The sequence below is a fragment of the Scyliorhinus canicula genome, chromosome 4 (genome assembly GCF_902713615.1).
Source record: "Scyliorhinus canicula chromosome 4, sScyCan1.1, whole genome shotgun sequence".
NCBI classification, from domain to species: domain Eukaryota; kingdom Metazoa; phylum Chordata; class Chondrichthyes; order Carcharhiniformes; family Scyliorhinidae; genus Scyliorhinus; species Scyliorhinus canicula.
Genome location: NC_052149.1, coordinates 22,235,876 through 22,250,163, shown reverse-complemented (window position 1 = coordinate 22,250,163; position 14,288 = coordinate 22,235,876). Strand labels below are relative to the sequence as shown.

At 44.9% G+C, this 14,288-nt stretch overlaps 1 protein-coding gene across 2 annotated transcripts in view; it reads left to right on the top strand.

The window, feature by feature from the left end:
* Positions 1-14,288, top strand: part of LOC119964410 (divergent protein kinase domain 1A-like) — an 88,515-nt gene that overhangs the window by 39,481 nt on the left and 34,746 nt on the right. The window contains exon 2 of one of the 2 annotated variants that reach the window (XM_038793843.1): positions 1,489-1,623. The exons of the other annotated variant lie outside the window; for it this stretch is intronic. Coding sequence (XP_038649771.1) covers positions 1,489-1,623 — 135 coding nt within the window. The remainder of the gene's footprint in view (positions 1-1,488; positions 1,624-14,288) is intronic. 2 annotated transcript variants of the gene reach the window in all.

Here is a 14,288-nt window from a genome sequence, read left to right as displayed (position 1 = left end):
GTCTGTGATATTGGTTTCTATATTTAATCAAGAACATATCTGGTGTTGGAGTCAGCTCAATGGCAAAGGTTCACTAGATTGGTCATGGGATGAAAGGGTTGTACTATAATGAGAGGTTGCGTAAATTGGGTCTATATTCTATGAAGGGGTTTGACAGGATAGATACTGAGAGGTTGTTTCTTGGGAATCTAGAACTAGAGGTACAGTTTCAGGATAAGGTGCTTTGAGTGAAGAAATTCCTCCTCATCTAAAGGTCATAAATTTTGGGAATTCTCTACCCCAGAGTATGTAGAATTTGTGACCATCATTGAATATATTTAAGGCTGAGTTAGACAGATTTCTGGTCTCTCCGGGAATCAAGGAAGTGGGCGGGAAAGTGGAATCGAAGCCGAGATCAGCCATGATCATATTGAATGGCAGAGCAGGTTTGAAGAGCGATGGGGCAGCACGGTGGCGCAGTGGGTTAGCCCTGTTGCCTCACGGAGCCACGGTCCCAGGTTCTATCCTGGCTCTGGTCACTGTCCATGTGGAGTTTGCACATTCTCCCCGTGTTTGCGTGGGTTTCATCCCCGCAACCCAAAGATGTGCAGAGTAGGTGGATTGGCCATGCTAAATTGCCCCTTAATTGGAAAAAAATTAATTGGATACACTAAATTTATTTTTAAAAAAGGTTTGAAGTGCGATGTGGTTTTTTTCTACCTCTTATTTCTCATGTCCTTGTTATATAGTTTTTTTAAAAATAAATTTAGATTACCCAATTATTTTTTCCAATTAAGGGGCAATTTAGCATGGCCAATCCACCTACTCTGCACATTTTTGGGTTGTGGGGGCGAAACCCATGCAGACACGGGGAGAATGTGCAAACTCCACACGGACAGTGACCCAGAGCCGGGATCGAACCTGGGACCTCAGCGCCGTGAAGCGGTTGTGCTAACCACTAGGCCACCGTGCTGCCATCCTTGTTATATAGTTGGTTGATTTGATAGAACACAAGGGATTGAACACGATTGAACTGGGCAGCGCGGTAGCACATGGTTAGCACGGTTGCTTCACACTCCAGGGTCCCAGGTTTGATTTGCGGCTTGGGTATCTGTCTGTGGGTAGTTTGCATGTTCTCCCCGTGTCTGTGTGGGTTTCCTCCGGGTGCTCCGGTTTCCTCCTACAGTCCAAAGATGTGCAGGTTAGGTAGATTGGCCAAGATAAATTGCCCTTGGTATCCAAATAAAAAGCTCACGTGGGGTTCCTGGGAGATAGGGTGGAGGCGTGGGCATGGGTAGGGTGCTCTTTCCAGGAGCCTGTGAAGACTCGATGGGCTGAATGGCCTCCTGTACTGTAAATTCTATGATTCTATGAACCGCAAACCACTTGATTCCTATAACTACACGATGGCTTGTAATTTTAAAAAACGAACCCATTTTAAAATAGTTTGGGTGTGTACTTTGTTCTGAAGCTAATAATTGGGGGAAAATGCTATTTTTGTGCTCACAGGCTCGCTTACCATGTGTACGTGTCAAGTATCTCTTCTTTTCATGGCTCGCAGTATTTGTTGGCAGTTGGGTGGTGTATGTCCAGTACTCTACTCATACAGAATTGTGCCGGGCCCATGACTGCAAAAAAATAATTGTAAGTATGAAAATTTTATTCTAATTGATAGGGGATCTGCTGTTTTGGTTAAATGTATTAAATCTTAAGTTGATATTTTGTCCTTTTTATAATTATTTTATCATCTTGTATTATTTCAAATGTTAAATTAAAGATTCCTCATGGCGACAAAATATTTTCCTTATAATTAACATCTTATGAAATGTAAAGATTGTATGGCAGTGGTCTTTGGAAATAACTTGCTATACATTTGTGCAGTTCTTTTTCTGTCTTTCATCATTAAATTACATAGCAGACTGAAGAGATTTGTGTACTTGTTTATATCCTTGTGTGTCACCCCCACTCTTCTCGTGTTAACAGTCCCTGTCTGCAATTATTTATTCTTGCTTGTTCATCACAACCCTAGTATGTCAATCTAATACATGTCCTTACTATAGATGTCTCTGGTATTTGTAAATCCATAGGCCCCACACATACCAATATTGTAATATGAACAGAAAATTTGATACTTTGAACAGCAAAAAATTCTATGAAAATTGGATACAGATTATGTTTACTATCCTAAGTAGGCTGCTGTGCTTCACTTGGAATCGGTCCAAGTGATGAGGAGATTTCTCTACTTCTGAGCTTGGCTGCATCATTTTATTCTGAAGAATTCATTTCCTGACTTCCTAGTGATTCTGCACAAAGACAATCCACTCACTGGCCAACAACTCCATCATTGACGACTACAGTGCAGCTTTGAAATAGAGCACCAGATCCATTTCTCCAGTGAAACTATGAACTTTTCACTTGTATATATTTTGACTGTTACTGAAGCCTCTGCAGCAGTTTAAATGTATTGCCATGCTGTGTGGTCAAACTGCTGAGCAGTAGGAATGACAAAAATCTTGTGGTAAATTCTTGTCGTTCTGAGGCCTTTATTTTTTTCCAAATAGCAACAGGCACCTGCTTCGCCTCAAATGCGCATCAGAACTTTCCAGCAAAATCTCTGAAGGCAGAAGGGCAGGTTAATAGGGTGGTGAAAAAGGCATGTGCTACACTTGCCTTTATCAATCGAGGCATAGATTCCAAAAGCAAGGAAGTCATATTGGAGTTATATAGAACATTTGATGAGGCCACAGCTGGAGTACTGTCTGGTCGGCACATTAGAGGAAGGATGTGATTGTACTGGAGTGGGTGCAGAGGTGATTCACCAGGACGTTGCCTGGATGGAACATTTTAATTATTTGGAGAGGTTGGATAGGCTTAGGTTGTTTTCGCTGGAGCAGAGAAGACTTGAGAGGCAACCTAATCGAGGTGTGCAAGATTATGAGGGGCATGGACAGGGTGGATATGTAACAGCTGTTTCCCTTAGTTGAAGGGTCAGTTACGAGGAGACACAAGTTCAAGGTGAGGGGCAGGAGGTTTAGGGGTGATTTGAGGAAAAATCCTCTTACCCAGAGGGTGGTGACGGTCTGGAACGCACTGCCTGGGAGGATGGTAGAGGTGGGTTGCCTCACATCCTTTTAAAAAAGTACCTGGGTGAGCATTTGGCATCTCTTGAATTCGAGGCTATGGGCCAAATGCTGGAAAATAGGATTAGGATTGGCAAATCAGGTGCCTCTCATGCGGCAGTGTAGACTCGATAGGCCGAAGGGCCTTTTCTGCACACTAATTTTCTTAGATTCTGTTACCTCACGCCGCTGAGGACCCGGGTCACTGTCCATTTGGAGTTTGCACAATCTTCCTGTGTCTGCATGGGTCTCACCCCCGCAACCCAAGATGTGCAGGTAGATTGGCCGTGGTAAATTGCCCCTTAATTCACGGAATATTCGGCAATCACTATCTCGGACCATGCACGGAATATTCGGCAATCACTATCTCGGACCATGCCCCGCACTGGGTAGACCTGCAGGTCGGAGGGGCGAAGCACCAACGCCCACAATGGAGGCTAGATGTGGGACTGCTGTCGGAGGAGGGGATCTGTGAGAGGCTTCGGAGGTGTATGCAAAATTATTTGCAGGTGAATGATACAGGGGAGGTCTCAGCGGCGACCCTGTGGGAGGCGCTGAAGGCAGTAGTGCGGGGAGAGTTGATCTCAATTGGGGCCCAAAGGGCCAGGGCGCACAGGGCAGAGATGGACAGATTGGTTAGGGAAATGTGTCTGATAGATGAGGAACACGCGGAGTCCCCGGGGGAGGTTTTACTCAGTGAGAGGCAGAGACTACAGGCGGAACTGGGGGGGCTATCCACGAGTAGGGCCGGGGAACAGCTTAGGAAGGCGAGGGGTGTGGTGTACGAGCATGGGGAAAAGGCTAGCAGATTGTTAGCGCAGCAACTCGGGAAGAGGGAGGCGGCCAGGGAAATAAGTAGTGATGGATGGGGAGGGGTGCTGAGTGGAGGACCCGGCAGGATTGAATAAGGTATTCCGGGACTTCTATAGCAAGCTGTACACTTTGGAGCCTCCAGAAGAACCGGAGGAGATGAAAAGGTTTCTGGACGGTTTCCCAACAGTAGTGGGGGGCAAATGGATGAGCTGGGGGCTCCGATTAGAGTGGAGGAGGTATTGGGGGGCCTAAAGGCCATGCAGTCGGGGAAAGCGCCGGGGCTGGATGGATACCCAGTAGAGTTTTATAGGAAGTTCTCTGAGTTAGTGGGCCCGGTCTTGGTGAGGGTTTTTAATGAGGCAATGTCGCAAGCCACTATATCACTGATATTGAAGCGGGGTAAAGATCCGGAAGCGTGCGGGTCCTACAGGCCAATCTCCCTGATCAATGTAGATGCCAAGCTCCTGGCAAAGGTACTGGCGATCAGAATTGAGGACTGCGTACCGCAGGTGATTGGGGATGACCAAACTGGGTTCGTGAAAGGCAGGCAGCTGTCCGCCAACTTGAGAAGCTTATTTAATGTGATAATGATGCCCCGACGGGCAGGGAGGTGGAGGTAGTGGTGGTGATGGATGCCGAGAAGGCCTTTGACCGGGTAGAGTGGGGCTATCTATTGGAGGTGCTCGGACGGTTTGGTTTCGGGGAGGGACTGGTGAATTGGATCAAGTTATTATATCAGGCCCCCAAGGCCAGAGTCAGGACAAACCGAGAAGTGTCAGAGTATTTTAGACTATACCGTGGGACAAGACAGGGCTGCCCACTCTCTCCGCTGCTGTTTGCGCTGGCCATAGAGCCGCTGGCGATTGCGCTGAGAGCCGCAAAGGGCTGGAAGGGGATGGTTAAGGGCGGGGTGGAACATAGGGTCTCTCTTTATGCGGACGACCTGCTCCTGTACGTGTCGGACCCAGTGGCCGGGATGGGAAGTGTACTGGAAATGTTGAGGAAGTTCGGCCAGTTCTCAGAATACAAATTAAATATGGCCAAGAGTGAAATGTTTGTGGTACAGGCAAGGGGCCAGGAGAACAGATTGAGAGGGCTACCATTTCGGCTAGTTGAGGAAAATTTCTGGTACTTGGAGATCCAGGTGGCGCGAGACTGGGGCAGGCTGCACAAGTTAAATTTGGCCATGGTGGTGGAGCAAATGAAGGGAGAGTTTCGGAGATGGGATGCACTCCCGCTGTCGCTGGCAGGGAGGGTGCAGACTGTAAAGATGACTCCTCCCTAGATTCCTGTTTATTTTTCAGTGCCTCCCGATCTTTATCCCACAATCCTTCTTCAAAAGGGTTAATAAGATGATCATGAGCTTTGTCTGGGCGGGAAAATCCCTGCGGGTGAAGAAGGCGATGCTTGAGAGGAGCCGCAGCGAGGGAAGGCTGGCTTTGCCGAGTCTGATTAACTATTACTGGGCGGCTAATATTGCTATGATAAGGAAGTGGATGGTGGGTACGAGGTCTATCTGGGAGCGGGTGGAGGGGGCTTTGTGCAGGGGCTCCAGCTTGGCAGCCCTGGTCACTGCTCCTCTACCGCTGCCGCCGGCCAGGTACTCCACCAGCCCGGTAGTGGTGGCAACCCTGCGAATATGGGGACAGTGGAGGAGGCATGTAGGGGAGATGGGGGTGTCTGTCTGGGCGTCAATTTGCGACAACCATCGGTTTGCCCCCGGGAGTATGGATGGGGGGTTTCGGGCATGGTGGTGGGTGGGGGTGGGGAGGGTGGGCGATATGTTCCTGGAAGGGAGCTTTGCGAGTTTGAGGAGCTTGGAGGAGAAATTTGGTCTGGTAAGGGGAAATGATTTCAGGTACCTACATAGAACATAGAACAGTACAGCACAGAACAAGCCCTTCGGCCCTCTATGTTGTGCCGAGCAATGATCACCCTACTCAAACCCACGTATCCACCGCCGCCGCCACCGCCCCCCCCTTTAACCTTACCTTTTAGGACACTACGGGCAATTTAGCATGGCCAATCCACCTAACCCGCACATCTTTGGACTGTGGGAGGAAACCGGAGCACCCGGATGAAACCCACGCACACACGGGGATGACGTGCAGACTCCGCACAGACAGTGACCCAGCCGGGAACCGAACCTAGGACCCTGGAGCTGTGAAGCATTAATGCTAACCACCATGGTACCGTGCTGCCCCAGTTGCGGGACTTTGTCCATAGACAGGTCCCATCCTTCCCACGCCTCCCGCCATTGGGGATCCAAGACAGAATAGTCTCTAGGGGGGGAAGGAGGGGAGGGTAGAGACTCTGATATTTATACGGTGCTCATGAAGGAGGAAGGGTCCCAGACGGAGGAACTGAAACTCAAATGGGAGGAGGAGCTAGGTGGGGAAATGGAGGACGGGATGTGGGCAGAAGCACTGAGTAGGGTGAATTCGACCGCAGCATGTGCCAGGCTCGGCCTGATTCCATTTAAGGTCGTTCACCGGGCCCACACGACGGTGGCTCGGATGAACAAATTCTTTGGGGTAGAGGACAAATGCGCTAGGTGCGCAGGAGGACCAGCGAACCACGTTCACATGTTTTGGACATGTCCGATGCTTCAGGGGTACTGGGAGGGATTTGCGGGGATCATGTCCCGGGTGCTAAAAACACGGAAGGCGATGGGTCCAGGGGTGGCAATTTTTGGGGTTTCGGAAGACCCGGGAGTCCAGGGTGAGAAAGAGGCCAATGTTTTGGCCTTTGCTTCCCTGATAGCCCGGCGACGAATATTATTGGCATGGAGGGACTCAGAGCCCCCGAAGACTGAGTTGTGGCTTACGGACATGTCGGGTTTCCTGGGTATGGAAAACATTAAGTTCGTCCTGAGGGGATCTGTACAGGGGTTTGCCCGAAGGTGGCAACCATTCATTGACTTCTTTGTGGGAGAGTGAGAGTCAGCAGAGGGGGGTGGGGGGGAGGTTAGAGTAGAGTTGGAGGGCTAAATTGGCGGGTAGTGCCGGTGGGAGAGGAGCAGGCTTGTGCAGTATGTTACGATTGAAGTATTGAATGTACGTGGATGTTTGCACATTTTTGCCTTTTTTGCTTTCTTTCTGTTGTTGTCTGTAACTGTTTACAATGCCAAAAAACTACCTCAATAAAATTGTTTGTTTTAAAAAAAAAAAAAGTTTTTAAAAAATTGCTCCTTAATTGGGAAAAAAGAATTGGGTACTCTAAATTTAAAAAAAAAAAAAAAAAATTCTGTGATTCTGAAAAGTGCAACTTCAGTGAATTATGAATAATTGTTTGGAACATTTTAAAATATCAATCCAAGGCAGAACGATACAGATTCCTCATCACTGTAATTCCTCATCACTGTGGAAAACCAGGGTCACTGTTCAAAAATATGAGGTTGCTCATTTAAGACCGATGGGAAGAATTATTATCTCTGACAGTCATGGGTTTCTGGAACTCTCTTCCTCAGAAGCTGGTGGAAGCAGAGACTTTGCACATCTTTAAGGCATAACTAGATAGATTATTGATTAATCTGTTTAGGTATCACAGTAGCATAGTGATTAACATTGTTGCTTCAAAGTGCCAGGGTCCCAGGTTTGATTACCGGTTTGGGTCACTGTCTGTGCAGAGTCTGCACGTTCCCTCCATGTCTGCATGGGTTTCCTCTGGTTTCCTCCCACAAGTCCCAAAAGACGTGTTGTTAGGTGAATTGGGCATTCTCGATTTTCCCCCACTGTGTACCGAAACGGGCCGGAGTATGGCGACTAAGGGCTTTTCACAGTATCTTAATTGCAGTGTTAATGTAAGCCTACTTGTGACAATAAAGATTATTATATTAACAAGAGGAAAAGTTATTGGTTGTAGCAGAAATGTGGGTTTGAGGTTCTAATCAGATCAGCCATGACCTTATTGAATGGCAGAGCAGGCTCGAGTGGCCTACTCCTCCTAATTCATATGTTTGTGTGTAAACTAGGGAGAGCAATCTGAGTCCTTGGCATTTCAAGAGCCCCCCCCCCCCCCCCCCCCCCCCCCGCCAAACCCTGGTGTAATCTTGAATAGTCCCTGTTTCCAGCTCCAGTATCCTCTTGTGTTAGTATTATAACATCAGATGTTATGCTCATTTTTGATCAAGCTTTTTGCACAAAAGCAGATTTGTTTTCTCTATTCGCTGGTTCACAACATTCTGGTTGACAAATCTAGACTTCGTTGCTAAAAATCGGGTAAATAAGTTTCATCGTTTTCTTTACGTATTGCATTGTATTTTGTTTTTTGAATAATGTAGCAAAAATGTTGGGATTATGAAAAACATAATTATGGGGAAGTTTGCAATATTGTCCCTATTTCGGCCTCTTTGCATTTTGCTAAACATCTTGTTTCTGTGTGAATTAGGTTATTAAATGTGACCAGAAGAAATATCCCTGAATTAATTTGTAACAAAAAGGATTGTGTGTTTATGATATGCTCTATCTCTATCCAAAGGTTAATCCGCATGATATCAACACAGCTTGGGGACCATCTGGAGCAGTAAGGAAGTACTATCTGCTTGGTATTTGGATTTGGGGCATAAATCAGCATTTATTTGCTGTGCACAATGACTTTTTTTAGAATTGACCAGAAAATGCTGTGTATGTATCTAGCTACACATGCAGGAAGCAGTGCTATTGAATGTAGCCTGCAGCAAGGATGAAGAGCCATGAATGCACAGTTGGTGGGTTACCCACTGAATCATGTCCTGCAGTCATTGATGTCTCCTTGGGTGCCAAACCATTGAGAGGAATTATCAGCCTAACTGTTGAAACCTATTGAAAGTGGAGAATGCAATGGTAGTCACACTGGGTCACTCACAGGGTAATTCCAAGAGGTGGAAGAGAATTGTAAATCAGCCAACTCTAAATTCCATTGTAAAGGACCATATTCACAACAGATAGTTCACACATTTAGCGCCATGTGTTCATTCACCCTACCCAGACTACCATTCACTATGACCAAAGTGGCGCTATAGAACATAGAACACCCCCTTGTAACAGCTACATCCACCTGAGGAAATAGTCTCTGAACGTCCACTCAATCTATCCCCCTCATCATCTTATAAACCTCTATTAAGTCGCTTCTCATCCTCTTTCGCTCCAATGAGAAAAGCCCTAGCTCCCTCATAGTTATGTAATTATTCTCGCGTTTTCCACATATTACATGGGAGGCACTGAATTCAAAGGTAGCATACAGTAAGAAAGGAGAGTTTAAAAAGTAGTCCAAGGACTCCACTTAGTTTGCCAATGTGGGGAATGATAGGAAGATTATGGCAATTGGGACATTAATATTACACTCGGTGGAGTACGTTTGGGAACAAGGAAACTTTGGTCATCCGCTAACAATGTGGTTTTTGAAATCTGGAACACCAGATTGGCATCATGCAATGGGATGAAGGATGAGTAACTGTCTTCATTACCACCAAGGGCAATGTACCTCAATGTCAGTATTTTAAATAAATGCATCCAAGCCAATGGCCGTATTCCTGTGGCCCAAGCATTTAGATTGTCCTATTGTTGTTTGAAGGGGGCAGATGCACCCTGAAGCAGGATAAAGAAGAATTTAATTTTAGGCCATGGATTATGCTTTTCCAAAACTCAATACTTTCATGGGATCTGTTGATGAAAAGTCACCACTACCCTTAGAAGTCCCCCTATACTAAAGCGGGCCGACATTCTCAATGGTGAACAGGGATTCTCACTCCCTGATTCTCACTCCCTGACTCCTATGCAGACTTAGGTGGGTGCTATTCAGGTCAAACTATATTTCAAGTTATCCCCCGGTATAACCCATATCTTCATAGAAGAAATTTACCTACTTACCACTTAGTAGCATTGATGTCCTGGGTCCTGCATTGCTAAGCAAGTAAAGAAGGCTTAGGAATAACCACTGTTTCAGGTTAAAACTTTTAAGTTATTTTATTATTTTTTTTATTTTAAAAGCTGCAATCACTGTCTTTACAGAAAGGTAAAAAGATCTTGCTTCTGCACCCTCCTGGTTGGTTGAAGGGACCTTCAGGCCCACCTTGACAATCAATCTTCTTTAAAGTCTGGTCTTTTTTGGATTTATTCGCTGGTTAGCTTGATTGCTATGCTCTCTTTCCCATGTACCGAGCTGGCTCTGCTGGCTGTCTCTGAGCTGACTCTGCCTCTTCTTCAAATTCTGGTCTTCCTTCGATGTATTTAGCTGTTTTAGCTCGGCTGCTTTGCTCTGTCCCTTTCCCATGACTCTGCTTGCTTCTCTTGTTCCTTCTCTGACCCTTTCTCAGGGTTTATATATTTTTCTAACAGTTAAGTTTTTGACTTTATTGTAAAGTAATTTTTATTTCACTTGGATTGGAAAAGGTACCTTTAATCTAAATTTTTCGAACACTACTATGTATTCATTTTGGGCATGACCTCAGCCCATAGATCTGATTACATTGTATCCTTTGTGATGTTCAAAATGCTTTGATTTCAATAGGGGTATAAATTTTGGTTCCTGTCATTTCTATAGTTTTATTATCGAATTGTGTCCCCAGCTCATAATTTTGACTTTGATTTGGGTCTAATTTGTGTTCTTGTAGACAGATTGTCTCCAGTTTTCTTTAATTTACCTGATGTCAGCAGAGCTTCACACCTATACATTGTCACCTAATTCAACTGAAAACCTCCTCCATTCTTTTCCATCTGCTTACTAAGATAGTTAATTTCAATGAAGGTGTGAAACATTGCTTTTAGCTGTATGCTAAAACCCACTTGGTTATGACTTGAAAGACCTGCCTGTTTTAAACATTTGTCACTTAATTGAACTGAAAACTTTATCCATTCTTCTCCAGCTGCATAAAAATAATTAACTTCAATTAAGGTGTGAAATATTACTTTTAGCTGTATACTAAAATCCTGTTTTGTTTTGTTTGCTAAGCCTGCTTGACTAAGGCTTTTACAATCCTTCTCTGCAGCTGCTGTTAACCCTTTGTGGTTTTTTCCCCTATATTCTCTCATGTTTCTCTTAAATCAGGTAATGCCAGACTTCCATGTTTCAAATGACATATCTTTCCATATTTTCAATTACAGATCCAAGGTTGAGGGAGCAGTTCCTGCCGTCAAGTCCTTCCCTCTAAACGGGCCTTTTAATGGACCTTCTAGTGCTGAGTGGAAGCAATTCTGCTTTCGAGAGCTACTGGAAGTTCCTGAGGTTCAATGTGACCAGTGACATAATGCAGGAAAATTGCAATCGGTTTCCGGTCACCTCCTCTTCCACTCTCGTTCAGCTTCTGGAAACGGGGAGCTGTTGGCCATCCCTGACTCGGTGCTTAAAAATCTATCAATTTCCACTTTGAACATTCTCTGCAACTGAGCATCTCCAGTTCTCTGGAGTAGAGAATTTCAAATATTCAAAACACTGGTTGAAGAAGGTTCTCTTTATATCAATTTTTAAAAAAAAATTTTAAGGTTTCTAATTAAGGGGCAATGTAACGTGGCAATCCACCTACTCTGCACATCTTTGGATTGTAGGGCTGAGACCCATGCAGTCTCTTCATTTGGAGTCAGCTGTAAGTTAATAATTGACTCTGGGTTCTCAAATTCTGAAGGGCTGTCCTCTCACTACTTATTCAAAATCAGAAAATTCTCCTCTGGAAAGTAGCGACAAAACTTTATCACCACAGGCAGGTGCAACTAAATAAGGCTTGGGAGAGAGAATTAATCTCTCGGTTATAGTGTGAGGCATTTTCTCTTTCCGCTACACGGTAAGCTACCATGTAAGAGGATAATTGTGTTTTGTCATTCACTGTTACATTTCTGCTGAGGACATCAGCTGATGAAGTTCTTGCTGCAAAGATCCAGAAGTTTGCCCTCACTTGCCATGCTTCGTCTTCAAATGCTGTTTGGAGGGTTTTCAACTCTCATTTGCCAATACTTCCCTGCATATAGAACAAATGGGCTTTTCATCCTGATTTGCATTGGCACAATCCTGATTTGCACAATTAACAAATACATACCGCAAGGAATCATTTTTATACTGCTTTGTTCTCCATTTCAGATTTTTCTTTTTTGGCTGTTAGCACCAGTGGCCCTGGAGCTCTGTACAGAGCTAATACGAGGACTGCTTTGTCCTGTGTGGACTCCTGAGCAGACTCTCCTGCAGGTTCAGTTGTGAGATCCTGGCCTGTTTGTGTCTCTGGCCCCACTTCCTTGTAACAAAACGGTCCATTTTCAGTTCTTCACAGTCCTGTTGCCTTGCTTGCTCGCAGCTAGAAAATGGAAGAATCTCTTTTCCGTGATTTCGCACCAAAAACATGGGCGTCAGTGTACAGGCCAGGCCCGTGCCTCTGCCGCCTCTTCTGGCCGGATTACTTCTTCATTCAATTTAAAAGCCGGGCGCGGTCTTCATTTTCAATTTAAAAGCGCCTTTGTCGCTTCTTCTGCGACCGGGAGCGCTGTGACCAATCGCTTCGCCACCCTCCCGACAACCACCTGTGGGTTGCGATCCACAGTTTGAACAAACCCTAGGTTAAAGCAATGTTTTTCAATCCTTTTTTACCCGGGACCTGTTTTTGCCAACCGACTATCCTTAGTGACCCAAGCTGCCTGAAATTTGCGACCCACTATTTTCACTTCCCTTTAATCTTGCGCTTTGTTATTCAATGTTACATTTCTGAGCATGACTTCAGCTGATGATTCAAGATCTCAATGCATCCGTTGAAAAAGAGGTTTGTCCTCTAACTCACCATGCTTAGTCTTCAAATGTCTTTGATGTTTTGAGGGTTTAAAACTTTCATTTGCCAGTGCTTCCTTGCATATAACACATGAACTTTGAATCCTGATTTGCAGTGGCACAATTAATAAACCCATACCTTGAGTAATCATCTTTTATGCTGCTTTGTTCCTGTTTTCAGCTTCTTCATGGGTTGTTCACCAGAGGTCCTGGAGCCAACACCAGCACTGCTGGCAGCTGTAAAATGGAGGAATCTCTATCGCACCCAGAAGACATGACGCCAGTGTACGGGGCGCGTAACCTCCCTGCCGCCATTCCAGGCAGGAAGACTCCAGTGATTTATTAAAATAAAATATTTGCTCCTGGGTCAGAGTGCTGTCTTCAGGAGGAAAACATTCTGTCTTGCTGGGCTCCCAGCCTGCGCATTGCTGCAGGGCACGCATGCGCAGAACAACCGGTATTCTGAAAGCCGGTTGTAGCTGGCATTTTTAAATAGCTACTGTTCCCTGTTCGGGAATGCTGCAGCACGTGGTCCCGAAACCCACCCGCAGGTGGCGAACCTGGGTTTGAAAATGACTGGGTTAAAGAACTGACCTATATGAACAAAAGCATTATATTCTCAAACATGTACCTCCATGTTAATTATGCAACGTAGGTCAGGTTTTCGTGTAGTAATGACAGCAAAACAAGTCCGCAGTCACCATCAGAAGTTGCCAACAGTTTCAGGAATTTGCCATTCAATGCAGATATCCAGAAGTTGTTGTCAGGGATTCCAAGCTTCTCTACTGAATTGATGAGAACTTCACTTCTTGTACTCTTAGTCTTGCTGTAAAATCGTTAAAAGTTACAGCTTGTTGAATGAGGTTTAACTTGGTTTTTAATGGTGTATTACATAATTATTGCTAAGCAGCTTCACTGGCCCTGAATAAATAATTTTATATTTGTTGAATGTTGAATTTCTCAAGTTTGTTTTAGCTCGGGGGCAGCACGGTGGCGCAGTGGTTAGCATTGCTGCCTACGGTGCTGAGGACCCGGGTTCGAATCCTGGTCACTGTCCGTGTGGGGAGTTTGCATGTTCTCCCCATGTTGGCGTGGGTTTCACCCCCACAACCCAAAAGATGTGCAGGCTAGGTGGTTTGGCCACGCTAAATTGCCCCTTAATTGGAAAAGATAATTGGGTACTCTAAATTTTTATTTAAAAAATGGTTGTTTTGGCTCTATCTTAATTCCATGTGCGTGTGCCCCAATTATTTATTGTGCTTTCTGTAAAATCTAAAAATTTATAGACAATGGATTCTGTGGTTTATTGTCCCAGTTTGCAGTTTGTAAGTTGGTTGGCTGCTTACCGTGCTTGATAACATCACAATTGCTGGAGGCCTGGAGATCCTCTTGACTTTAAAAAAATATATATATTTTTAGTAAAGAAATTTCTCATTATAACAAAATAATGCCACACTATACCACTAATACATAAACATACAATGCAAAATAACAATCAATACTCAACAACCCCACTAAACCCAACTCTTGCATAAATTAACAATCCATACTCAACAACCCCAAACCCAATTTATCAACAACCAACAGTGTTGGTTCTTCGAAAAAGGAAATGAATGGCTTCCGTCTCAAGTAGAACCCTTCTACCGACCCCCT